At 41.0% G+C, this 27,806-nt stretch overlaps 5 protein-coding genes across 7 annotated transcripts in view; 3 read left to right on the top strand and 2 right to left on the bottom strand.

Annotated features, from left to right (window-relative positions):
* Nucleotides 1-182: 182 nt before the first annotated feature.
* Nucleotides 183-3,191, bottom strand: LOC135264117 (putative gustatory receptor clone PTE03). Of its 3 annotated transcripts, XM_064352781.1 has the most exons (4): nt 2,725-3,191; nt 2,445-2,502; nt 2,116-2,350; nt 183-1,845 (listed from the first exon to the last, which is right to left on the bottom strand). In XM_064352781.1, the coding sequence occupies exons 1-4, from the start codon at nt 2,920-2,922 to the stop codon at nt 1,542-1,544; spliced, it is 795 nt and encodes a 264-aa protein (XP_064208851.1). In that variant the 5' UTR covers nt 2,923-3,191; the 3' UTR covers nt 183-1,541. The 3 variants fall into 3 exon arrangements, with proteins under 3 accessions (XP_064208851.1, XP_064208849.1, XP_064208850.1); XM_064352779.1 differs by having other exon boundaries at nt 189-2,350; XM_064352780.1 differs by having other exon boundaries at nt 192-2,502; nt 2,725-2,806.
* Nucleotides 3,192-5,563: 2,372 nt separating this feature from the next.
* On the bottom strand, nt 5,564-9,192 carry LOC135264116 (olfactory receptor 8G17-like). The gene is made up of 2 exons (XM_064352778.1): nt 7,322-9,192; nt 5,564-7,090 (listed from the first exon to the last, which is right to left on the bottom strand). The coding sequence occupies exons 1-2, from the start codon at nt 7,375-7,377 to the stop codon at nt 6,115-6,117; spliced, it is 1,032 nt and encodes a 343-aa protein (XP_064208848.1). The 5' UTR covers nt 7,378-9,192; the 3' UTR covers nt 5,564-6,114.
* A 7,058-nt stretch (nt 9,193-16,250) lies between these two features.
* On the top strand, nt 16,251-17,595 carry LOC135264115 (olfactory receptor 52J3-like). The gene has a single exon (XM_064352777.1). It carries the CDS (start codon nt 16,306-16,308, stop codon nt 17,257-17,259), a length of 954 nt encoding a protein of 317 aa, XP_064208847.1. The 5' UTR covers nt 16,251-16,305; the 3' UTR covers nt 17,260-17,595.
* Nucleotides 17,596-22,248: 4,653 nt separating this feature from the next.
* On the top strand, nt 22,249-23,816 carry LOC135262503 (olfactory receptor 52K2-like). Its single transcript, XM_064349522.1, has one exon. The coding sequence runs from the start codon at nt 22,249-22,251 to the stop codon at nt 23,155-23,157; it is 909 nt and encodes a 302-aa protein (XP_064205592.1). The 3' UTR covers nt 23,158-23,816.
* A 2,048-nt stretch (nt 23,817-25,864) lies between these two features.
* LOC135264114 (olfactory receptor 52K2-like) overlaps nt 25,865-27,806 on the top strand; it is a 3,683-nt gene continuing 1,741 nt past the window's right edge. The window contains exon 1 of the mRNA XM_064352776.1: nt 25,865-26,219. Coding sequence (XP_064208846.1) covers nt 25,865-26,219 — 355 coding nt within the window. The remainder of the gene's footprint in view (nt 26,220-27,806) is intronic.

Here is a 27,806-nt window from a genome sequence, read left to right as displayed (position 1 = left end):
CTACTCGTGCCTTATTGATTTAGATCAATAACAATAAACATTAATAATGATATAATGAGATTTGAGAATACCTAAAAGCAGGCCAACTCTCAACTATTACCAACCCCCAGGGAGAGAGAGAGAGAGAGAGAGCTAATGCATCCATGCATCTGCATGTGACCTATTTCTGCTGTCATATTCAGAACACGTGTCAGAAGAGAGCTGAACTGGGCTGTGGCTGTTACACAGTATAACAAGTACCATGACAAGGGTAAAATGTCCTATTTTGCACCTGATTTAACATTATAAGTGTTCTGCTGTGTGGACACATATTAGGGGAAAAAAAATACAAAAATAGATTTTCAGGAAACTGAAGATTTAAAATAGGAGGCATTGTGGAAAAATAAATCCACTAAATGAAGTTAAATGAACCATCTCCTACACTTGACAGTGGTCCCAAAGCAAAACAATTGAAAAAGAGAGGGTGACAATTAATAGCACAAATGTAATCTCTAATGTCTGGGTCAAAAAATGTTTTTTCCTGATTAGGCTCTGTACTCAACAAGTGCAGATGCGCAACTTTTATTTTTATATATTTTACACTGTTAATAAGGGAAAAAATGTTTGAATAATGTACAAAACATCTACAGTATTTACACCTGTAAATATATAGCTGCTAAAATAAGTATGCCTTGCATAAGAAACTATTCTGAATAAGACACTACTGCATTATTAGCAAGGTACAACAAATTCTTTGATTTCTTTGAATATAACAATGACACAAATGTCTATATTCATGTGTTTTTATTTTCATTCACATGCAAAGAATTTGACTCATGATCTTGGTACAGTAAGAAACAAGAGTCACGCAGAGAACCAACCTGCTTATTTAATGAGCGATAAGATTGTTATGCAAGTTTTCATTTGCAGTGGAATAGAGTTCTATAGGACTGCACCACTGGAATTACAAAACTGTCTAAATGTTTTATAATAAAAAAACAGAAATATTCTCAGTGGAACTATGTGCAACTTGTTTTATTTGATCAAAAAAATCTCTGCATACAGAAAAGCCAGAGAAAGTTGCCAACTGACTTGTCAGCCAAACAGGGTATCAATTTATTTTTAATCTCTTCATTATATAATATATAGTTTGTCTTTGATAAAACAGGACGGAGACTTCTCCCTCTATGACTTCATATTGGGCCCCTCTAAAAGTTGGGCTACTTGCATGAGTTTTTCTGACCTATAAAAATACATATAATGTATAATGTAATGAGATCCAGCTTGTGGCTTGTTTGATTATGAATTTCTATTTATTTATATAGACTACTATATTGCAGAGGTGGGCAATGAGGGACATACCTGTTTCTGGTTTGCCAATTTTTGCCCTTAATTAGCCCTAATAATTAAGCCCTAACATTTATGCCATCTAACATGTTAGCTACAATTTATGCTTTGTGACGCTGATACATATGATGACAAAGTAAAATTAACATTTTAAACATGCGTGCAAGTGCATCCAGTATATTGCGGCAGAGGTAACTCAGAGGCTAATTTTCGAATTACGGAAGCTGGGTTACTTTTGAATGAAGTATCTGCACAATCCTTGTCTTAAGTTCCTTGGTCTGCATAGCATATATGATGGGGTTCATGTTGGCGGGAAGGATGTGAAAGAGAATGGCCGCCATCTTCCGGTACCTGTTGTGGATCTGGAGACGATGCGAAATGATGATGAGGAAGCCGGACCAGAGCATGACCATGTAGAGGACCAGGTGTGTGGCGCAGGTCTGCAGGGCCTTCCTGTTCAGCTCCTTGTTCTTTCTGGAGACACAGCTGACCAGGATCCTGAAATACGTGAAGGCCACACTGCCCATGGAGGAGCCAAAAAGGACAACAGTGAATGTCAGACCGAAGATGTTGTTGATGCTCACGTCCTGGCAGGAGAGCTTGAACAGGGACGCGTTTTCACAGTAGGCATTGAGAATGACAGAACGGCAACGTGTTAGCCGTATGGTGAGAGCCAGCAGGATGGACACCAGCGTTATTGATGTGCTCCAAGCAGACGCGGTCAGCTTAGCCACCATGGCGGGGCTCATGATGGAGGTGTACCTCAGAGGGTGGCATATGGCCACGTACCTGTCGAAAGCCATGATCATCATCACTGTGTGGCAGGACGTGCCATAGGTGTGGCTGAAGAAGGCCTGGGAGACACATGCGGGGTAGCTGATGGACCTGTCAGTAGAGATCACGTCCAACATCAGCCGTGGTATAAGCACCGTGTTGCCCAGGACGTCGTTGAAGGACAGGCTGAAGAACAGCAGGTACATTGGCTGCTGCAGGCTCCTGTTCATCATAATAAGCAGCATGACCCCTATGTTGGTAATCAAAATGATCAGGTAGATGATCAAGAGCAGGGCAAACACTGGGTAAATTAAATGATGGGGAACATCAAAACTCTCCATCACCAAGTTGGGATCGTTGTAGGTCGCGTTCATGCTGGTTATCCTGAGAGATTCTGTCAGACTGGGAAAGAGAAAAGCAAAAAAATAATGATAACAAATGCCATGAATGTATAAATGTATAAATAAATAATGCATTCATATTTATATATACATGTATGTGTCCTACTATATATATATATATATATATATATATAGCAGTGAAGTAGGCTTAGGCTTTAAGATTTTCTTCGTTGTTCAGAAAGCAAATGAGTAATATCACAGAGCCAGCACAGTCATCACCTACCTCACTGAACGTGTGGATGCCATGGCCCGTCCATTGGTTCCATTCAATAGTTCCTTTTTTATAGGCCCTTGTGTTCCCCTGAGCAGCACGAGTGACATCAGTACTGAATATGCCAGCAATCACATGTTGTTCATGAAGAGGAGAGATGACTGTTACTACAGTATCATCAAGAGGCAAAGTGTGCAAAGTAGCTATCATCTAGGGATATATCCCAGACATGGAGTGGGAGAGACATGGAAAGAGAGAGAAAGCGAGAGGGAGGACAGGAGAAAGTTCATTTTAAAAAGACGAAAATAATGATTTTACATGAAAGACCCAGACTGGACGAAATATGACTCGATTTTACACTAGGGGCAACAAATATAGAATGCGCTATAAATTACACATATCTAGGTTTAAAGATTAGCTCAACTGAGGGCTTCAACCTAGCTGTGAATGAACTGAAAGAGAAAGCATGCTAGGCATTTCATGGCATTAAGAAACACATTAAAATAAATATACAGATGAGGATTTGGCTCAAAATATTTAAATCCTTCATTGAACCAATTACACTGTATGGCAGCGAAGTGTGGGGTTCTGCTTACAAAGCCAGATTTTGCAAATTGGGATAAATACCCAGCTGAAACCCTGCATGCAGACTTATGTAAAAACATCCTCCATGTGTAGAGAAAACACGATCAATGCATGCGGGACAGAATTAGGCCCACACCAGCTACTCATTAACATATAAAAGAGTCATTCAATTCTGGAAGCACCTAAAAAACTGCAACCGCCATTCATACCATTGTGATGCACTGAAAAGCCAAGAGCTGACCCCAAAGAAGAGTCCCCTTAGCCAGCTGATCCTGAGTCTCAGCTCACTAACCCACCATTAAGACCATCCAGCCTCAGGACAGGCCCCATTCCTATTAATCCAATTGGAATCGAAAAAACATAACCCAACAAAAACAAATTACATAACCTGTTGGGAAACTCAAACAGGAAATCAAAGCAAATTTACATGTCATTTGGTGTTGCGATTGCGTGGGGGGTTCGGACCCAAACGCAGAGGGCAAAAAACACAAAACTCCAAAATGGAAGGAGAACAAAAGACTTTACTTAACGAGGGAACAAAAGGAAACACAAAGCCTCTCAGGGCAACCTTAAACAAACAAGGAAAACTTCAAAACATAGCAACAAGGAAAAAATCCAAAAACACTAGGAAACCAGGGCATAGGCAAGAACACATGGAGCAGAGGCTTACGAACAAACAATCTGACATTACCACAAGGATCCAGCACCTGAGTCAAGGGAGGGGGAAACTTAAATAGAACACACTGACGAGACACAGGAGGGCACCATGAACAATCAGGCCACAGAGAGGGAAGGGAAAACGAGACAATCAAGAACCAATAATGACAATTGAAAACAATCATACGATTAACACAGGGGGAGCAGGACACAAAACCGAAGTGCCGCCATCTGGCGGCCCAACAGGGAAAACGCAGACAGGAACACAGGACCATGACATTTGGCCCTGAACCGAGAATACATTGTGGCAGACTAACTGACCACAGTGAAATACCACAAGCTTAGGAAAATATTGATGAAGTACAGACTCAGTGAGCACAGCCTGGCGATAGACACAGGTGGACACTGGCAGACCTGGCTGCCCAGGGAGGAGAGGCTGTGCTCACACTGCAACAAAGAGCAGACGGAGACAGAGCTGCACTTCCTCGTCGAATGTGTGAAATACAAAAACAGTTGGAGAACATTTTTTTCCCACACATTTAAAACACAATTGTCAAACTTCCGAAACCTACCTGAATCTGAGAAAATTCTCCTGGGAGGGGAATGGTGCTGCCAAAACATGGCCGCACAGTATGTAGCTACCTGTTACAGCTGGAGGGATGGTTGCTACCATTTATTGTCATTAATTATTAAGAAAAATTGGTTATTTGTTTTTAAAATTAACTAATTATTATGGTTCTATTTTTTTTATTTATATGTACTTATTGTGTGTTTATATATTTATATTTCATGACATGTTGTAGTGTTGTAGTTATATACATTGTAATGTTTTTTTGTTTTTGTAAAGTGTTGGCAACACATTGTGACAAACACGCCTGCCACAGGCCACCGAAGTGGCTTTCCTTGGGGCCCTCCAGCACAGAGACACAGGGAGAAGATGTTCAAACAGTCCCGATTTATTTCACGAGGGTTTGGCAAGATGGTAACAGCCAAAGTGAGCAGATATAACCCAGTCATGACCGAAGCTCTCCGTGTGAGTGGGGATGGCAGATTTAACCTGTGCGCACTGATTACCTCACTACGCACAGGTGCAGCCACTCCTGTTCCTGTGCCCAATTAGCCTGGCCAATTATCTAATTCTTAACCAATTATCCAATTGGCCAGGTCTAATTAGCTTGACCCAGGGCAGGTGTGGCTGCTTAAACCAGCCATCCCCACACCACACACATATATTGAAATATGTCATGCCAATAAAGCATTTTCAATTGACCTTAATTGAAAAATTGAGAGAGAGAGAGCTTGTCCATGTGTGTGCTGTACATATGACCTGCTGAACAATGCTCTGCTGAACAGAACAATACTCTTAGTGAGAGGTACTGTCTGAACTGCACTCTGGCAGTATCACAATACAACACTGAAATGTTCTATCAGAATTTCCATGAGTCCAAGAAGAGTAAATTTTATTATTGAGGCCGCAATCACATTGACCTGTGTTTCATGAAAAAAAAAAAAACCATTTTTGTAAGCGGCGCTTAGTTCTGAATCCATGTGGTCATTTCTCCCAGTGAAAATAAGTGCTGTGCTTTCTTTGAATATAACAATGACACAATTGTATATATTTCTCTTTTATTTTCATTTACATATAAATGATTTGACTCATGACCTTGGTACAGTAAGAAACATTAGTTACACTGAGAATCAGGTGGCTTATTTTATGAGATAAGTTTGCTACACAAGTTTACTTTTGCAGTGGAGTGGAGTTCTATAGGACGGCACCACCAGAATTACAAAACTGTCTAAATGTTTTATAATGAAAGGACAGAAATATGCTCGCTAAAATGGTTTCAACAAAGTAGAAGCGGATAATACATTCTATCATATGCCATCTGAGCTACGTGTAATTTGCTGTATTTATCAAATTATATTTGCCTACAAAACTCAAAATTACAGACTGACTTGTCAACTAAATAAGGCATGAATACATTTGCAAACTCTTTATTATACAATAGACTCTCTTTGTTATTATCACTGATTATGTATTAAATGAAAACAAGTCACACTTCCCATTGATATAAAAGAGGACAGGAACTCTATAACTGCATACTGCATGAACATATCTGTAAGTGCATCCAGTATATTGCGGCAGAGGTAACTCAGAGGCTAATTTTCAAATGTCTGCAGCTGGGTTACTTTTGAATGAAGTATCTGCACAATTTTGGTCTTTAGTTCCTTGGTCTGCATAGCGTATATGATGGGGTTCATGTTGGCGGGAAGGATGTGAAAGAGAATAGACGCCATCTTCCGGTACTTGCTGTCTATCTGGAAACGATGCAAAATGATGATGAGGAAGCCGGAGCAGAGCATGATCATGTAGAGGACCAGGTGTGTGGCGCAGGTCTGCAGGGCCTTCCTGTTCAGCTCCTTGTTCTTTCTGGAGACACAGCTGACCAGGATCCTGAAATACGTGAAGGCCACACTGCCCATGGAGGAGCCAAGAAGGACAACAGTGAATGTCAGACCGTAGATGTTGTTGATGCTCACATCCTGGCAGGAGAGCTTGAAAAGGGACGCGTTGTCACAGTAGGCATTGAGAATGACAGAACGGCAACGGGTTAGCCGTATGGTGAGGCCCAGCAGGACGGAAACCAGTGTTATCGAGATACTCCAGGCAGACACAGTCAGTGTAGCCACCATGGCAGGGCTCATGATGGAGGTGTACCTCAGAGGGTGGCATATGGCCACGTACCTGTCGAAAGCCATGATCATCATCACTGTGTGGCAGGACGTGCCATAGGTGTGGCTGAAGAAGGCCTGGGAGACACACGAGGCATAGCTGATAGACCTGTCGGTAGAGACCACGTCCAACATCAGCCGCGGCAGAAGCACCGTGTTGCCCAGGACGTCATTGAAGGACAGGCTGAAGAACAGCAGGTACATTGGCTGGTGCAGGTTCCTGTTCATCATAATAAGCAGCATGACCCCTATGTTGGTGGTCAGGATGATCAGGTAGATTACCAACACTAGGACAAACACTGGGTAAATGAAAAGATGGGGAACGTCAATGCCCTCCATCTCCAGGATGGGATTGTTGTAGGTCACGTTACTCATGCTGGTTTTCCTGAGAAATTCTGTCAGACTGGGAAAGAGAAAAGCATCCAAAATAACTAATGTCATGAATGTTTAAAAAAGAAGTATATAACAAGATATAAGTTTCAGTCACCACTGTTTTAAAATTTCATTCCCATATTGTAGCATGCATTGTTTAATATTTTGCATTAAAGTTCATCCAGTGTACTCATCTATGATTGTCTTTGTTGTTCAGAAAGCAACTGAGTGATGTCACAGAGCCAGCACAGTCATCACCTACCCCACTGAATGTGTGGATGCCATGGCCCGTCCATTGGTCCTCTCTCGCGGTTCCATTCAATGGTTCCTTTTTTATAGGCCCTTGTGTTCCCCTGAGCAGCAAGAGTGAAATCAGTTTTGAAAGTGCCAGTAATGACCATAGTATCATCAAGACACAAATTTTTCCCAGTAGCCATTATCTAGGGACCTATCCCAGAGAGAGAGAGAGATGTTGGAACAATCTGCTCACTCTACATGTGTTTTTTCTGTTTTAAGTATTTTGGAGTTTTCTTTTGGAATTGCCCCTCATGACCTTTTGTTTGTTCTTTGTTTGTTTTTGTGAGTAAAGCCTTCATTTGTATTACACCTTTCACTATCTGTGTTTTACTCTGCGCTTGGGTCCTACCGCACCTCACCCTGACAACATGACACCAAAATAAAATTTAAATTTTGTGCAGATGACTTGGTTCTGCTGTCGCCCTCAGACAGAACAAGGGCTACAGCAGAACTTGGCTGTCCTGGGCCCTGGCAGTAAATTTTAAATAGACCAAAATAATGATTTTCCAAAAAAAGGCCAGGTTTCAGAGAAGCAGATGCAGTTTCACTTTATGTGACGCAATATTAGAACACACCACAAATTGCACATATTTTGGTCTGAAAATCAACGCATCAGGGAGTTTTAATCAACCAGTGAATGTTCTAAAGGACAAAACTAAAAGGGAATTTTATGCTGTTAAATGAAAATTTTACAACATTAAAATACCAATAAGAATATGTTTAAAAAGAATTGACAGCGTATTACAGCTGATTGTGCTATATGGAAGTGAGGTATGGGGCCCACTTAGCCATTAAGACTACTTACAATGGGACAAAAACCCAGTGGAAACCCTGTATGCTGAATTCAACAAAACAATACTCCAGGTCCACCGAAACACACCAAACCATGCATGCAGGGCAGAATTAGGCCAGAATTTCTTTTTGAGATTAAATATCTTTTGTACTGCAGCATTTCAGTTATTTGACATGTTGGTGGTCTTTGAGGGACTAATGTAATCACCACTAACATGGCATACAGAACCAGATACAAAATCCATTCAATTGGTGGTCCACTTCTGCACTCTGGCTAATCATGATTAGACTGCTGCATGAGCAGTGGTTCCCACTCTCGATGGAGATCCTGTTGACTGCAGTTCATGACTGTGGATGGTCATCTGATTTGGCACCTAGATGCTTGGGACATCATCCTTGCTCTTAATCAACTTCCATGGCTTTAAATGAGTGTGAAAATATAATTACAGACCAAGATTTCTACAAATGTAACAAACATCCACATGAATCCCTGCTTGAAGAATGCTTTTAACATTCAAAACACAACTATGGATTAAAAATCAACATTAAAAATATCTATTTGATTTTTTTGTTTGTTGTAAATCTACTGCAATCTATTGTGAATTCAAACATCCATCCGCTATCTAACCTACTTATTCCTGGTCAGGGTCACAGGGGTGCTGGAGTCAATCCCAGCCAAAAGCAGGAATACACCGTGGACAGGTCACTAATCCATCACACGGCACACACCATTCACTCACACACCCACACCTGTGGGGCAATTTAGACTCTCCAGTTAGCCTACTGCATGTCTTTTGACATGTGGGAGGACAATGGAGCACCTGGAAGAAACCCAGGTACACATGGGGAGAACATGCAGTTTTCAACATGCAGACACGGAAATGCCCCTTCCAGGATTTAAACCCGGGACCTTCTTGATGTGAGATGACAGTGCTATCCACTGCACACTGTACCAGCCCTTTCGCACTGTACATGCGTTCAAATTGACGTTTTTGTACAGACTTTGAAATTCAAACCAAACTGTGTCAGTGATTACCGGTAATATATGACTAATTACACAGTGGAACTTTTACAGTAAAGATGTTACTAAAGCTAAGTAAAGGTTAAGGTTAAAAATGTTATAAAAAATAAAGTCACATATACAAAAGAATATACAATATTTACATCTGTGAATAGATAGTTGCTCAAAGCAGTAGACATTTGTATAAGACTATTGGTATTACACTGTCTCCAAGTTCATATTCTAAAGTGATGCTGCAGAACAAAAAGGCCAAACAAATAATTTTACATGTTTTACACATTATTGTTATAATTAAAAAAATAAAAACAGCTTCAGTCCTGATGCAACATTGTTGTCTATTCATGAAGGCATTGGGCCTGGCTGCCACAATGTGGGGAATGGGGTTTGGGGGAGGGGAGGGGGTGTACCTAATTAATACCCGAGGCACTGTCATACTTGGACACAAACTGGCCCAGTGCATCCTGAGGATAGGGAAAACACTTTATGGGGACCAATTAACTGCTTCCCCTGAGTTTGATACAGGGACCAAAGCAAAGTCATGAAACCCTTTTATTGAAATGTTTTTTTTATTTTAACCTTTCCTTTTGCGTTTTCTCATTTTGCTTGAAACTTTTTTGAAAAATAAAAAATCCAGGGTAGTTTCTCATGTGCGCAGACCCATATACATACTCTGTATTTGTTCTTGCAGTTGTTGGGCTTTCCATGGGGCTAATCTGTTTGTAAATGGACCCTGTGAGTTTTTCCCCACCGTCACACAAAACAAGTCAGCACCATGAAACTGACATAAAAAAGTTTTACTTTTGAAGAATTTCATAAAATGTAAAATGTGTGTCTAATATTCAGACTTTATATATACATGTTGTAAGTGTTCATATTTTGACTGAATGCAGTGAAGAGCTATTTACTGTAATATCTTTTGTTATATGGACAAGGACTCCCTGGCAGAAGAGATATTGTATCTCAATGGGACCTTCCTGGTTAATTAAAGGATAATAAATAATAAATAAATAAATATGGCACAAGGGTGTAGGCCTCTGGGTCTTCTACCCAGCTAACAGGAACATTTTAATTCATTTCTCATTTGGTTGTGAGAAGAATGTTCTCAAGACAGTCTTGGAGTGTAATTCTGTCGGGAAAAAAAAAACTCCCACTGATTTTAAGGAACAATAAAATGAATCACATTAAGTTAAAGATCAAACACGTAAAGAGATTTACAAGTTTATGTACCGGGGATGCTTTTTGCACCAACTTTCAGGACGTAACATTCTGGGAACCAAAGACTATTAGCTGTTATCCAGTGGCAAATGGCCACAGCACAAATCAATTTGAAGGGACAAAGCATAAAACTCAAGTCTTAAAGGAGTTTCTTCTCCCCAGGGTGTAAGAACACAAAATGATTAGTCAAATCCCCTGTGTCCCCACTGGCTGTAGGCTTTGGCCTGTAGCCCCCAACCCCCCACACTTTCTTCTGTTTCACAGAATGAACCTTTTACATCTGCTCCCTCAGGGACGTAGCTGCCAACACATGGCAAGGAGAGGGAGAGAGAGGGGGGGGGACAGTGTCTGTGTGTGTGAGAGAGAGGGAGATAAAGAGAGAGAGAGATAATCATTGTTCTGTGGTAATAAAAGGCCTGTGTCAAACTAAATTAAATAACTACTATCTTTGTAATGTATCACTGATCTTTGTTTGAAAACCATAAGGTGGATCAGTGATTAAGACTTTGAGGTTTCAACCCTCAGCCTAACTCAAATGTTTAAAGAGGAAAATAAGATATTACATGATGTCCAGAGCAACTCACACACTTTTCCTTTTCTATATACAGATATACAGCTAGATATTTACTGAAGAGGTTTAGGCTAACTGCTTTGAGGAAGGGTACAACAGCATTGTCCCACTAACTAGGAATCAACCCTGCAACCTGAGCTGCAAGCCCAATTCTATAACCACTGTAACTTTCTCTCACTTTTTTGTATTACTGCTAGGCAGATAATAACGAAGATGATAAAAATCCTGCTGTAGTACCAGACGTCTGTACGTCTAAATTACAAACTTTTTGTACCCCGGCAAACACAGCTGTTTTATGATTGTGCTGATTAAAGACACTATGATGTTATGTACATCTTTGACAGTTCTGTGTGCTCTTAGAGACAGGGGAAGTAAACTGCATTTCTGCCCTGACAGAGAGCATTCTGGGTTGTGAGGTCTAGACAGCAGATGCCTGAGAGCTCTAAGATCTGGGCTGTGTCCAAATCAGCCTCCCAACTACTGTGTCCTCAAAGTTTGTAATGTCTACTAAACATAAAGCTTACTGTTTAGTGCACTTTTTAGTACACAATGGGCACTACGCAAAAAATATCCTCCATACTATTTTCCAACTGTGTTGTAAGACACGCCCCTTGCGTGGCCTTGCTCAGGTGTCATCGTTGGTTGTTGTAGTTGTTGAAGGATATCAGCTTGTCAGGTTGTGCAAAATTTTTAAGATGCACATCATATTTATGGGACCAAAATGGTTGTTTACTTCTTGAAAAGTATGTACCCGAATATACTTTGAAATAAATGCATCATCCTGGGATTTTAGGTACACTGCATTTAGAGAAAATGTCGCTTGTACCACTTTCTCATAAAGCGTGCTTAACAAGTATGATCAATAGTAGGCAAGTGCACTGATTCGGACATGGCCCAAGCAATACAGGCTTCAGGTGAAGACACAGCAGTGCACCGAAGCACTGTGGTTGAGCACTGCTGTAAATCTCATTCTGAAAGGAGAAATGCTAAGATCATGATTATGCTTCAGTTGGGGTCAGATATGGTAGACATAATGTAGCATAATGCTAAGGGACTGCCCTGGTAATCCAAAGGTTGCAGGTCTGATTCCCAGGTATGACACTGCTGTTTTACCCTTTAGCAATGTACTTAACCAAAATTGCATATATATATATATACATATATATATATATATATATATATAGTAATATCATATATATATACATATACATATAAATATACAATATATATACATACATATACATATATATATATACACTATATATATATATATACATATATATATACATATATATATATGTATATATATATATATATATATAATATATTATATATATATATATATATATATATATATATAGTATATATATACATATATATAGATCATGATATGCTCATTGGTGATATGTAGACATATAGCATAATGCTAGGACCTGGTAAACCAAGGTAGTCTGATTCAGTATACACTGGTTTTCTCTTAATGTATAACTATAGTATATATATATATATATATATATATATATATATATATATAGAGAGAGAGAGAGAGAGAGAGAGAGCTGTATAAATGGATACATTTTTTAAAAATGGCAACAAAAAAAAGCTATTTAAGTTGCTCTGGATTAGAACATTTGATAAATGCCCCTAACGTAATGATTCTGTACAGGGCACAAAAAGGTACAATGCATAATTAGAGTTAATATGAAGGACGAAATTAGTATATTGACTATTCGATGGGTGAAGACATGCACATTGAAGACACGTGCAATTGGTTTGATGCAGTGGTTCTCAGTCTCAGAGTCTAGGCTGTCACCCAGCACTTGAGTAGCACAGCCATTGATCAGTAAAAGCAGTTGATTGCACAGCAAACAAAAACCAGCAAACACTGTGGCTCTCCAGGTCAGGGCCAGGACTGAGGATCAATGGGCCTTACTTAACTGGCCCTTGAACAACTGAAGTCAGATGTAGCATTTACTGTTCTTGTTTCTTACAGCCGAGAGCAGTTGTTTCACCAGGGGATGCTTACCAAGAACAGAAGACATGCATGCAATAGGAAATGAGATTCTTTGGTGATGCAAGTTACAAGAGAATCAACAAATGTCCAGAGGCACCATTATCGACACGCTTCATTAGTGAAGATGCCATTATGACTAATAAACACTAATTGGCTTGAGGTTTCCCAGAGTCTCTGCAGATTAATTACGACCTGACACTGGTAGTTAAACTTTCCTTTAGAAAACAACACACGACGGAGCTTGTTAATAACAAATCCTCTTCCAGTCTCCCAGCTGACTGAGTCAGACACAGTGGTGACCTCCTCAGACATTAAATTACTATCGTTAGTGTACCACACAAATATAATTATCATGGGTCCCTTCCAATCCTTTTTTCCCTTTTTGACAGGGACGGGGGCTGTCAATTTTGTTTTTAAAATTACAACAGCTTATGCTGTCCCTTGCAGAAATGTAATACATAGCAATATATTGTATATGTTTGGCCTTTTTGGAAATAGTGATGCATATATTTTAGTGATGCTTAAATAAATTATATATATATCAAGATGTGAAAGTGGCCATAACTTCTGCATTTGTCTATGTATTGTGAAGTGTGAGACAGATGATATGTGTGCAACAGATGCTATATTATTTGAGATGTAACATATGTGTTAGGCTCTGTGTGGGCAGGTGCTGCATATGTGTGTAATATAAATGTGTGTATTTGTGTTTAAACTCATTAGTGACAATAGAAGGAAGTGAACTTAAAGTTCAATGGAAAAAAGTAAGTTAAAATTAGGGGACCACTGGTGTGTGCTATGCACCATTGTGTATTGCTTTTCGTGAAGTAAACAAGCCTTTCATGTTGCCTTTCTTTCCTCACATTGTTTATTGACATTTATTATCAATATAGGGGCCATTTGACCCTGCCAATCCCTCAGGTAAAATGGAAAGTTTTCAAACAACAGCTCAGAGAAAGTCTAATGACACAACATTAGACTTTAGGAGTAATGAGACAACTTCATCTGATCGGTCTACAGAGAGCAGAAATCTCCCCGAAATCTCCCTGGCATTGTCAACAAGTCCCCATGGCAATCTGTAATTAACCTCTAGTCAGTCCACAAGGGTGAAGTCTGATTTAACACAATCGAACAAACACTGAATAAGACAATGGATAAACATCACAAAGCGCAATAAAAAAGAAAAAAAGAAATATAATCTAATAAAAGTACCAAAAATGTTTTCAATTTGTGCCACAAGGATTATTTTAAAGCAAGAAGTACATTATTCATTCACCCTCTACTTTAGATGCTTATATAATTTGGTATTGTCTCTCCATGGGGTTTATACAAAGATACAGCACATTTGGTTGAACGAAACCTTTTAATATATTCTATATTTATTTCTGATGCACAGAACTATCTTTGGGCTGACATCAGTGACCCCTGCTAGTTAACCCTTATTTTCTGTTTGGGGTCGTGGACACTCTGACCCTTTTTAACAGCTAAAAGAGGTACTTAACATTGTTTGGTACATGAATTTTATTAGGTTCATGAGAACTGCTTCTAAACATTATTTTGACCTGCATTTGGGTGAGAGACAGGAATATGTCCTGCGCAGATCGCAAATCCATCACACACACCATTCACCTGCACACTCATATCTATGGGACATTTAGATCGACCGGTTACCTAACCTAAATGTCTATGGACTGTGGGAGGAAACCATCGCAGACACATGGGGAACATGAAAACTCCATACATAAAGGCACTGGCTAGGATTCAGACCTCTGTGTTGCTCTCAATATGATGAAGTGCAATTGATTTTCATGTACTTTGGATACCTGGTTGTTGCTGAGGGTGCAGTTAACTCAATAATACAATATTACTTCTCCAAATGAGTCAAATGAGACTCCTACTCGTTCATGTGCACAGAAAAATGTCCATACACATACACACATCCACACACAAGCCCCCCCCCCCCCATTTGGTAGTATCTTGTACTAGGGATATAGGAAACAGAGGTCTGTGCCTGGCAGTACCTCTGGCCTAGGGGTGTGTATATATTGTAGTTGGACAAAGTTTGCCTGTTGAACAGATCAATACTATGGAGGGCCAAATGCCAAATTTTACCATGCATTTCCCTCCACATTTAACAGAAATTTCCTTTTTTTTCCTCTCACAATGATGTCCCTGGTCCCTTTTTCCAACATCTGATCTTTGAAATGACGTGCAGGTGCAAATGTTAAATGTGGTGCCCCAAATGTATGTATGTACATATTTTATCATTTATTGGCTTTAAACATTTATCTAAATTTATAATAATTTAGCAAAATATATGAGCAATTAGCTTAATGTATGAAAAATGCAGATAAATATTTAAATATATAAAACATTTAGTTAAGTATTTAAATAAATGTATAAAACATTTACTAATTGTGTGAAATATTTAGCAAAATACTTAGCTCAATGAAACATGTTTCATATATTTAGCTGAATGTTTTATATATTTAGGAAAACATGTAGCAAAATGTTGTATACATTTCACTAAATATTTAGCTAAACTTGAAACTTGGAAGCATTTTTAATTTAAATGTTTAGCATGAAATTAAAAGTGAATACTGAATGCAATCAAGATCAAATTAAATTCCAAACCATTACATTCAAATAGTGAAATACAAATTTGACCTATGCAATTCAAATACATTTTTAAATACAGTAATTCAGTTTAAAAATGACAAAGTCTAAATATTGTAAAGCAAATTAAAGCTATGCAATTCAAATTAAATTTTCCACTAATTCCATAAAAAAACATCTCTAAAGATGTGGCAGTGCCCAAGAGTTTTGTCCTAAGGGATAAGTGCCCCCAGATGAGGGACAACGCATCACGTTGTAGGGTCTGAAGGGATTATAAAGATATGACAAAAACCTTTACCTGGAGGAGAGGCTCAGACAGAAGAACAGTTGGGCTGATTCATGCATATGCTTCCAGAGACTTGCTAAGGTACTCTCTATTAGAATAACTGCATAGAGACTCACAGACTAGCCTGGAGTCAGTTAGTCAGCATGTGTCTATGTCAACAGTTGAATAGAATTGTATTCAAACTGACAGTTAGGCAGTCAACTGAATTAACTTGTCAAAACTGTGTGAAAGTAAAAATGAAACACATTTATTTGGAAGAAAAAGTTCAGAGAAATATTGAATATTATTTAGCCTATTGTTGGTGTGTATGTGTTTGTGTATGTGTACACATTTTTGTCTGTAATTCTCTGTCTTTTGTCTTTATTAATTCTACAGATATTGTCGAAAAATACAGCAAGCAACTAAGTAAAGAGTAAAACTCAAAATATAAGAACATGGAGATGGAGCCGAACAGCACAGACCTTCCGCCATTTTTTTACATGGAGACCCTGGGCTTACCGCCATCCCAGACCTACTTTGCTGTCGTCATGGGGACAGTGGCCTATTGCTTTATCTTGGCTGGCAACATGACCATGATCCTGAGCATCACCCTGAACAGAAGTCTGCACAAACCCATGTACCTGATGCTCCTCAACCTGCCCATCAACGACTTGATGGGTGCCACCGCTTTTTTTCCCCAGCTCATCAGCAGCATTGCCTTGGAGGACCGCTCTATCTCCTGTGCAGCCTGCTTCCTTCAGGGGCTGCTGGTGCACCTGTACGCAGGCGGAGCCTACATCATCCTCACTGCCATGGCGTACGACCGCTTCCTGGCCATCTGCAACCCACTCAGGTACAGCACTCTCATGAGCAATACCAACCTGCTGAAGATCGTCATGGGGATGTGGCTGATGGACGTGGTCCTGATATTGGCCCTCTTCTGTCTGCTTGCCCGGTTCCGGTTCTGTGGGAACAGAATAGTTGACATGTACTGCAATAATGCCAGCCTGGTCAAGCTGGTATGTGGAGACACCAGCATCAACAACTACTACGGCCTCTTCCTCTCTTCTTTCCTGCAAGGGATGTCCCTGCTCGCCGTGGTCTTCACCTACGTCCAGATCCTGGTAGCCTGCCTCACCAACAAGCAGTCAGATACCAAGAGCAAGGCCCTGCGTACCTGTGCCACTCACCTGACAGTCTACCTAGTGTTCCAGGTCACCAGCATGTTCACTGTGCTCTCCCACAGGTTCAACCAGGTGTCCCCATACCTGAGAAGGTCCGTGGGGGTCTCAATATTACTGTTTCCACCCATACTTAACCCCCTGATATACGGATTAAACACCAAAGAGATCAGAAGTGTAGTAATACATTTTTTCACTAAGAAAAAGGTTACCAGCTTTGCCAGATAAAAGTCTGCCTTGTTGTGATGTCATTTCAATGAACTGAACTTTTGCTATTAGTTGTAAAATGCCATGAATAATCTGAAATTACATTAAGTTACAGTTTTTCTCAAATGTTTAAACACTAAAACTGGAACTATGCACACGATGGTGAAAACTTGAAGCTCATGTGTCAACAACAAAGACTATTTCCGCAAAACTCTAAGCACAATTCCTTTGTTTTCACTCAAATAGCAATTCTAAATCACATTTTTGCACAACTCTACACACAAAATCTCATCATTTAGCACAATTTTCATAATCAAGCCTTGTTTGTTCACATGGAAAACACTGGCCTTCAAATGCCAAACTTTAAGTACCAATTGGCTAAACTTTTAAATTATCTGTCAGAGCATAAAAGAGACCTCAGATGACCTCTATTGTGTTGGAAAACAATGGAGCAACACGCAGCACAGAGAGGTAGAGGAGGAGGTGTACGTGTACGAGGTGGATGAGGTGGACGAAGAAGAGGGAGACGAGCTAATATTTCAAATGAAATATGTGCAACTTTGGTTGATCACGTATTTGTTTTCTGTTTTTTTTTACAGCAGGGCTACAAACTACGATTTTTATTTTTGCAGTCTGCTGAGCAAAGATTTATTTTACAGTAACAAATAAAGATTTGCTTTGTTACCTTTTTGAATTTGTTCATTGATTTCATATATGATAACAGATCATTACATCCATTGTCCAGACTGACACAGTCTAAGCATGTTCTAGCTTTGAGACACAAATGTTATCTATTTTGGCAAAACTCATAATTGCACTGATAAGGAAAATGAAAAAACACTTCTAACAATGTTCAGTATGACTCTTGATGGAACCTGGGTTGTGAGTGCAGCCCAACTGGACCTCATTGGCAGGACAATACAGTAAATGTGCATTGTATCATACACAATAACAACACTCAAAGTGATAACAGTTCACACACTTTGCTGTACTGTACTGAATTAGAATTAGGTTTACCTAGCAAATGCACTATTTATATGATGATATATTTACTGTATTGTATCATGGCAACAGTCTTTATATTTACTGTAAAATCGCAGCCTATTTTGGGACCCCTCGAAAAGAAAACTAAAACTTCAAAAAAGGATAAAAAATAAGCTATTTTTACAGAAATTTATACACTTGAATATGTAACATGACCTCATGAGGCCAAAACATATATACAGTATTTTGATGGTTGTGTTTTTAAATTTATCGCACCAGTGTGAAATCAATGCTCAATAAGACCTATTCATATGAGGCCTGTGTGAATCATTTTGATGGAAAAAGTCAGTTTTGAGAAGAGAGAACATGGTTTTGAATGCATGAATGCATTTTGCAAGAGATTTGTGTAGTTTTGGCAAAAGGTTAACTGTTGCTGTGCTTTGTGTGTAGAGTTTTGAGAAACTGAGCTATAGTTTCAGAAAACGTGTTTAAACAATTGAGAAAAACTGTAAATAATTTGATGATTATGAATGCCCCCTTGTCTACAATGAGATATGCATTCTTTTGAGATGAATTTGTCTGTAAGTTCAATGTTCATCTGAAAGGCAAGGGGCACTTTTGTGTTTTGCATACAGTTTGTTGAGTTCATTTTTGGTGATTGCTGAAGAGGCTTTGTGTATTTCAAAGGAAAAACAAATGTATTGAATTGAGAGTCAAAGTCCAGGAAGAAGGCCGGTTGAATCCTGGCTTACTGTAAATCATTGATTATATTCTAAAACACACTATAATGATGTATCTTCCAGCTATTTTTTGTATTTGCATACATGACATCAATAATCAATCACAATGATATAATATATTTAATGATGAGTGTCCATGAATTGTTTTGACTAGGTACTCTAACAAGAATGAATGTAATCATATTATTATTATTATCAATATTATTATTGTTATTATTATTATTATTGTTATTATTAGAAACAGTAGTAGTGAATCTTATTTTTAAACAAAAATGTACAAATGTACTGCTTAATATATGATTTTAATAATTAATCTGTTATGATTTTTATATTTCATTCATGAGAAATCATGTCAATGCTTCCAAAATATGACCAAACAATAATACAATTTAATAAATCTAAATATCACAAAGGGGCAAGTAGTAGTGACCTGTGCACAGAAGAATCTATCTATCTATCTATCTATCTACCTATGAAAGTTTATTCATATAGTGTATTTTAACCAGGGATTTGTTGCAAGATGTTTTTCAGTTTATCATGGCCTACCCCCCCCCCCCCCCACAAAGCTAGCCGGAGGCAGCAGTGACAAGGAAAATTTCCCTGGAAGGTGGGAAGAATACTTGTAAGGAAGCAGACTCGATGATCTCGGGGTGGCAGGGGCATCCTGCTCTGATCAAATAATTTTTTTTTGTTGCCCACAATGCATTGTGTTTTCGTTTCCCTTTTTTTCCGTGACAAATTAACTTACAGCTTGACCTGTCATGGTCACGCATATGATGGGGTGCCTGAAATGCAAATTATGTGTAACTGACCACTGACATGCCAACAAAGAAAATGTTCCCATGAATAAAAATCATCAGGGCTATGCCCACAGTGGAATGGCCTTTAAAGCTTGGTGCCTTGCCCCTGCTGGTCTGTCAATATTAAAAATAAATAAATAAATAAATAAATAAATAAATAAATAAATAAATAAATAAATAAATAAATAAATAAATAAATAAATAAATAAATAAATAAATAAATAAATACACAGGACACAACCTTAGTATTCTCAATGGCAGTTACAGCCTTTCTCTTACCTCCCCCATTTACTCTACCAGTATTGCCATTATCAGGAGTTCAGAAAAATAGTGTTTTATGCTTTTCCAGAATGTTCCAGGATCATATTACGAAGTTTCCTCCCGCCCTCCCTTTAGAGTATAATTCTTGATGGGTGCTCTGTAATTGGTCTGTAATTCATCAGTGATCATACTCAGGGCAGGGGTGTCCAAAATGTGCTCGTGTGTGTGAAGTTTTTTGTTTCAACCCAGCAATATGACACCATATTCTGCTTATCATTGTCTTGACTGAAGACCATCATCTGTAATTACTTGAATCAGGTATCACAGATATCATAGTGGTGGGCAAATGCTGTGTACAAGTTTGTGAAAGTTTAACATTTGATCAGGAAATGACCATTGAAACAGCCTGTCATTTCAATCAAACTACCTTCTATTTCCCAGTCAAACACATACTACTGTTCTCTCTCACAAAAACAATCATACATGCTCACACATACTACTATTCTCTCTTACATGTACTGCTATTCTCTCTCACACATACTGCAGTTCTCTATGATGGTGTGTGTGATTTATGGCCTAAATGACCACTCATAAAATCTTATGTTGCATTTATCTGGTTTACAGACATCCTCTACGGTATTTGTCATGCAAAGGGAGATGTTGCCACCATGTGGTTAACTGCTATCCTTACACTCTCCAGTCAAGTGCCAAAACTACATGGTGTTGAATGCCAATTCCTCTTAATAACAGACATTCATACAACACATGAATTGTGACATTCCTGTAAATAGTAATCGCCAAATGAGCGGTGCACATGGAATGCACAAAGCAAGTTCTGTCAGGAAACTCTAGCCGCAGCCGACCAAATCTTTCCAAAATAACGTCTTAAGCAACCTGGACCACTGAAATTATTGTGTATTGTTACCAAAGACAACTCAGTCAGCTCATATCAAAGTGTGCACTTCGATGCATGGTTTTGAACTTTATTTTGCATCCTTCATTTTAATCACAAACCACATCAGTCTGGTCCAGCATATTAATGAGTGATGCTCATGAAATGTGCAGGGCAAGTTTCTATTGGCTATATTGAGGGACTGCTTGGCCAGTACTGGTCAGACAAGCTGGGCTTGTTTTGTTCCAGAGAATCTATATAAACTGGAGATAATTTTGTACACAATATTTTGGTGTGTATACAACAGGGAAAATGGACAACAATAATTTCCTTGGTTAACACTGGACATTCTATCGAGGTTTCTCCGAGTTACTGTGTTTTTGGGAATAAAAATTTTGTTTGCTGGATTCTTGCCATGACAAGCATCTCGACTCTATCATGATTTCTGTTGTTTGTGGAGTTCCAAAACGCACAGAAGGTGAGGAACCCCCGAAGCTTGTCCTGCCACCACGCATGTTACAAAATTAGAAACCGTTGTTCCTGAAACATTAGCATGATAAAATTTGACCGTAAAAAAACGGAATGAACCCACGTGGGTCGGTGCGACTTGTGGGGAAAAAATCAGGTGTTTATTGGGTTGACATGCTGTCCTGGGGGGAGGGGGTGGTTCCATTTTTGGAACTTGTGTCTACAGGGTCTCTGATGATGTTGCGGTGCACCTGAGTTTCGTCCCCCAGATGAGGGAGTAAAGATTGCAATTGCTGTCAGTGCATCAGGTTGTAGAGCCTGAAGGGATTATAGAGATATTATAAAAACCTGGACCTGATGGAGAGGCTCAGACAGGAGAGCTGTTGGGCTGATGCATGCAGGAACTTCCAGAGACTTGGTAAGCTACACTATTATCTATCGTAATGACTGCAGGCAGACACTGGCTTGTCTTAGTCAACAGCTGAATGAACTGTTGAAGTTTTTTCTTTCTCAAAAAGGCAATTAGGTAGTCAATTAAATGAACTTGTCTAAACTGAGATTGTGAAGGAAAAAATAAAACTCAAATTTTTATTTGGATGACAGAGTTCAGAGATACCATAACCCCCAAGTACTGTTCAGAGATATATTGATTTAATATTGATTGAATATTGTTTGTGTGTACGTGTGTGCATTTGTGTCTATGAGTACATCATTTTTTTTGTTGTAATTTTTGGTCTTTTGTCTTTATCGTTTCTAGAACAGGTATTGCCAAAAAAATACAGCAAGCAACCAAATAAAGAGAAAAACTGAATAAGAAGTCATGGAGATGAAGCCCAACAGCTCAGACCTTCCGCCATTTTTTTACATGGAGGCCCTGGGCTTACTGCCATCCCAGACCTACTTCGCTGTCGTCATGGGGACAGTGGCCTATTGCTTTATCTTGGCTGGCAACATGACCATGATCCTGAGCATCACCCTGAACAGAAGTCTGCACAAACCCATGTACCTGATGCTCCTCAACCTGCCCGTCAACGACCTGATGGGTGCCACCGCTTTCTTTCCCCAGCTCATCAGCAGCATCGCCTTGGAGGACCGCTCTATCTCCTGTGCAGCCTGCTTCCTTCAGGGGCTGCTGGTGCACCTGTACGGGGGCGGAGCCTACATCGTCCTCACTGCCATGGCCTACGACCGCTTCCTGGCCATCTGCTACCCACTCAGGTACAGCACCCTCATGAGCAATACCAACCTGCTGAAGATTATTGTGGCGATGTGGCTGTTGGACCTTGCCATGATCTCAGCCCTCTTCTGTCTGCTTGCTCGGTTCCAGTTCTGTGGGAATATCATCGCTGACATGTACTGCAATAATGCCAGCCTGGTCAAGCTGGTCTGTGGAAACACCAGCATCAACAACTACTACGGCCTCTTCCTCTCTTCTTTCCTGCAAGGGATGTCCCTGCTCGCCGTGGTCTTCACCTACGTCCAGATCCTGGTGGCCTGCCTCACCAACAAGCAGTCAGACACCAAGAGCAAGGCCCTGCGTACCTGTGCCACTCACCTGACAGTCTACCTGGTGTTCCAGGTCACCACCATGTTCAAGGTGCTTGCCCACAGGTTCAACCAGGTGTCCCCGTACCTGAGAAGGGCCGCAGGGGTGTCAATGTTACTGTTTCCACCGATGCTTAACCCCTTGATATATGGATTAAGCACCAAAGAGATCAGAAGTGTAGTGATACATTTTTTCACTAAGAAAAAGGTTACCAGCTTCGCCGGATGAAAGTCTGACTTCGTGATGTCATTTTAATGAACTGAACTTTTGCTATTAGTTGTAAAAAGCCATGAATAATCTGCAGTTACCTTATGCTAAATAATTTGATGATGATTATGAATGACCCCTTGTCTACAATGAGATATGGATTCTTTTGAGGGTTAATTTGTCTTTAAGTTTTTTGTTCATCTGAAGGGAAGTGTGGCGCTTTTGTGTTTTGCACACAGAGTTTGTTGAGTTAATTTTGATGATTGCTGAAGAGACTTTGTGTTTATTCAAGGACAAAATGTATTGAATTGGGAGTCAAAGTCAAGGAAGAAGGCCGGTTGAATCCTGGCTTACTGTAAGTCATTGATTATATTCTAAAACACACTATCACAGTATATCTTCCTGCTATTTTATATTTGACTGCATACATGACATCAGTGCATCAATAACAATGATGTATAAATATTTAATGAATTTTCATGAATAGTTTTTGACTGGGTGCAGTAACAAGGATTGAAGTAATCATATTATCATTATTATTACTAGAAGCAATAGTAGTAAATGTTATTTTTAAACAAAACATTGTTACACTGCTTAATGTGTGCTTTGTATTATAAATCTGTTTTGATTTTTATATTTCATTCATGAGAAATTACGTCAGTTAATGGTTTCCAATATGAACAAACAATAATAAAATTTTAAAAATCAAAAGGTTTCAAAAAGATTTGTGTTAACCTCACCCCTCATATCATACATTATATCCTTACCTATAGCACCTCAGCGGTTACTTTTGACCTTTGAGCATATATTACACATAAGCATCTCTGTTCTGTACACCCTGTGCGCGGCTCAGTCTGAGAGCTGTGAATAATTCTCTGTGTTTTCTGACGCTCAGGTGCATAAACCTTAATTAGCTCATGTTCACATTCGCAACGAGCCTGTAATTGATTCCCAGAGCCTATCAAGGGACAAGCATTAGCGATATTGTGCACAGAGGAATGTGGGGGCGACATAGCTCAGTAGGTGAGAGCGGTTGTCAGGCAGTCGGAGGGTTGCCGGTTCGATCAGTCACCTGGTCTGGGTCGAATTCGCACGCAACACCTCGCACCACTCCTCCGCGGGTATGTCCCCATTCAAGCGTCTGTACGGTTACCAACTCCCCATGTTCCCTGAGCAGGAGGCAGAGGTAGCGGTGCCGTCGGCGGAGCGGTTGGTCCGGCGCTGAAGTCTGACATGGAGGAGGGCGCGGGCGGCCTCGCAAAAGGCCTCTCTACGGCAGCAGCGCCAAGCCAAACGTCTTCGGAGGGTTGGGCCACCTCTCCGTCCTGGGCAGAGGGTCTGGCTCTCCACTCAGGACCTTCCCCGTACGAGCAGAGTCCCGGAAGCTGGCACCTCGTTACATTGGGCCCTTTTTAAGATTCTCCGGAAGGTCAATCCAGTTGCCTACCGCCTCCAGTTGCCTCGTAATGTGCATGTTCACCCCACCTTTCATGTCTCCCGCCTCAAGCCCGTGGTCTGCAGCCCCCTGTCTCCAGCCACCAGGCCACCCCCTGCTCCCCGCATCATTGACGGTCAACCAGCATAGACCGTCCGCCGACTGCTGGACTCCCGCCGGGTTCGTGGACGTCTCCAGTACCTGGTGGACTGGGCGGGGTGTGGGCCAGAGGAACGGTCCTGGGTTCCTGCCCGGAACATCCTGGATCGCGACCTGATCCGGGTTTTCAACCATCGCCACTCGGGCTGCCCCGAGGCGACGTCTGGAGCTGTTCCTAGCGGGGGGGGGGGGGGGGTCCTGTAAGCAGGGTGGCTGCCACTTCCTCTACTGGTCGCCGGAGGGCGACATAAGCATTGGCTGCCGCTTTTGCTGGAACACTAGCACGGTAAAATAGTTTAGAGAGATAGAAGAGTTATCACACTTTCAAATGCTGTATTGTGTGACCAGACTGTTTGACCGTAAAAAAACGGAATAAATGCAAATAAACCCACTCGGGCCAGTGCGATTCGTGGAGATAAATTCAGGTGTTTATTGGGTTGACATGCTGTCCTGGGGGGGAGGGGGTGGTTCCATTTTTGGAACTTGTGTCTACAGGGTCTCTGATGATGTTGCGGTGCACCTGAGTTTCGTCCCCCAGATGAGGGAGTAAAGATTGCAATTGCTGTCAGTGCATCAGGTTGTAGAGCCTGAAGGGATTATAGAGATATTATAAAAACCTGGACCTGATGGAGAGGCTCAGACAGGAGAGCTGTTGGGCTGATGCATGCAGGAACTTCCAGAGACTTGGTAAGCTACACTATTATCTATCGTAATGACTGCAGGCAGACACTGGGTAGCCTGGAGTCAGTCAATATTTGTCATAGTCAACAGCTGAATCAACCGGTAAAGTTATTTATTTATTTCAAAAAGGCAGTTAGGTAGTCAACTAAATGAACTTGTCAAAACTGCATTTGTGAAGGAAAAAATAAAACTCAAATTTTTATTTGGATGACAAAGTTCAGAGAAAAATATTTATTAAACATTGACTGAATGCACATTATTTCTGTGTATGTGTAAGTATTTGTGTGTATGTGTACATACATTTTTTTCCTGTAATTTTCTGTCTTTCGTCTTTATTGTTTCTGGAACAGGTATTGCCAAAAAAATACAGCAAAACACCAAATAAAGAGAAAAACTCAGTAAGAGGTCATGGAGATGGAGCCGAACAGCACAGACCTTCCGCCATTTTTTTACATGGAGACCCTGGGCTTACCGCCATCCCAGACCTACTTTGCTGTTATCATGGGGACAGTGGCCTATTGCTTTATCTTGGCTGGCAACATGACCATGATCCTGAGCATTACCCTGAACAGAAGTCTGCACAAACCCATGTACCTGATGCTCCTCAACCTGCCCGTCAACGACCTGATGGGTGCCACCGCTTTCTTTCCCCAGCTCATCAGCAGCATCGCCTTGGAGGACCGCTCTATCTCCTGTGCAGCCTGCTTCCTTCAGGCGCTGCTGGTGCACCTGTACGGGGGCGGAGCCTACATCATCCTCACTGCCATGGCGTACGACCGCTTCCTGGCCATCTGCTACCCACTCAGGTGCCGACCGGAAAAAAATGCAGCCGGCTAACGCTTTCAATGTTCAATAGCTCCCAGACAATAGGGCCTAGGACCATCAAACCACTGCTAGAGTGTTCACAGACAGCGGCCCCGAGAAGCAGAGCCTATGTTTCGGGCGCTACCACCCCGCGCGATTTTACACGAATATTTCCAACCCTGACTTTAAGCCGCCGACCGGAAAAAAAGGCACCCGGCTAACGCTTTCAAAGTTCAATAGCTCCCAGACAATAGGGCCTAGGACCATCAAACCACTGCTAGAGTGTTCACAGACAGCGGCCCCGAGAAACAGAGCCTATGTTTCGGGCGCTACGACCCCGTGCGATTTTACACGAATATTTACAACCCTGACTTTAAGCCGCCGACCGGAAAAAAATGCAGCCGGCTAACGCTTTCAATGTTCAATAGCTCCCAGACAATAGGGCCTAGGACCATCAAACCACTGCTAGAGTGTTCACAGACAGCGGCCCCGATAAGCAGAGCCTATGCTTCGGGCGCTACCACCCCGCGCGATTTTACACGAATATTTCCAACCCTGACTTTAAGCCGCCGACCGGAAAAAAATGCAGCCGGCTAACGCTTTCAATGTTCAATAGCTCCCAGACAATAGGGCCTAGGACCATCAAACCACTGCTAGAGTGTTCACAGACAGCGGCCCCGAGAAGCAGAGCCTATGCTTCGGGCGCTACGATCCCGTGCGATTTTACACGAATATTTCCAAACCTGACTTTAAGCCGCCGATCGGAAAAAAATGCAGCCGGCTAACGCTTTCAAAGTTCAATAGCTCCCAGACAATAGGGCCTAGGACCATCAAACCACTGCTAGAGTGTTCACAGACAGCGGCCCCGAAACAGAGCCTATGTTTCGGGCGCTACGTACCCGTGCGATTTTACACGAATATTTACAACCCTGACTTTAAGCCACAGACCGGAAAAAAATGCAGCCGGCTAACGCTTTCAATGTTCAATAGCTCCCAGACAATAGGGCCTAGGACCATCAAACCACTGCTAGAGTGTTCACAGACAGCGGCCCGGAGAAACAGAGCCTATGTTTCGGGCGCTACGACCCCGTGCGATTTTACACGAATATTTACAACCCTGATTTTAAGCCGCCGACCGGAAAAAATGCAGCCGGCTAACGCTTTCAATGTTCAATAGCTCCCAGACAATAGGGCCTAGGACCATCAAACCACTGCTAGAGTGTTCACAGACAGCGGCCCCGAGAAACAGAGCCTATGTTTCGGGCGCTACGACCCCGTGCGATTATTCACGAATATTTACAACCCTGATTTTAAGCCGCCGACCGGAAAAAAATGCAGCCGGCTAACGCTTTCAATGTTCAATAGCTCCCAGACAATAGGGCCTAGGACCATCAAACCACTGCTAGAGTGTTCACAGACAGCGGCCCCGAGAAACAGAGCCTATGTTTCGGGCGCTACGACCCCGTGCGATTATTCACGAATATTTACAACCCTGATTTTAAGCCGCCGACCGGAAAAAAATGCAGCCGGCTAACGCTTTCAATGTTCAATAGCTCCCAGACAATAGGGCCTAGGACCATCAAACTACTGC

This window comes from Anguilla rostrata, chromosome 9, assembly GCF_018555375.3.
Source record: "Anguilla rostrata isolate EN2019 chromosome 9, ASM1855537v3, whole genome shotgun sequence".
Lineage (NCBI taxonomy): Eukaryota > Metazoa > Chordata > Actinopteri > Anguilliformes > Anguillidae > Anguilla > Anguilla rostrata.
The sequence above is the reverse complement of the archived record's forward strand: the minus strand, read 5'-3'. Positions and strand labels throughout refer to the sequence as shown.

Coding starts and splice junctions, on each gene's coding strand:
- LOC135264115 (XM_064352777.1), top strand. CDS start 16,306: ATGGAGATGGAGCCGAACAGCACAGACCTTCCGCCATTTTTTTACATG.
- LOC135262503 (XM_064349522.1), top strand. CDS start 22,249: ATGGAGGCCCTGGGCTTACTGCCATCCCAGACCTACTTCGCTGTCGTC.
- LOC135264116 (XM_064352778.1), bottom strand. CDS start 7,377: ATGGAACCGCGAGAGAGGACCAATGGACGGGCCATGGCATCCACACAT. Junction 7,091..7,321: donor GCATCCACACATTCAGTGGG/GTAGGTGATGAC, acceptor TCTCTTTCCCAG/TCTGACAGAATTTCTCAGGA.
- LOC135264117 (XM_064352779.1), bottom strand. CDS start 2,922: ATGATAGCTACTTTGCACACTTTGCCTCTTGATGATACTGTAGTAACA. Junction 2,503..2,724: donor GCATCCACACGTTCAGTGAG/GTAGGTGATGAC, acceptor TCTCTTTCCCAG/TCTGACAGAATCTCTCAGGA. Junction 2,351..2,444: donor CCTACAACGATCCCAACTTG/GTGATGGAGAGT, acceptor TTACCAACATAG/GGGTCATGCTGCTTATTATG.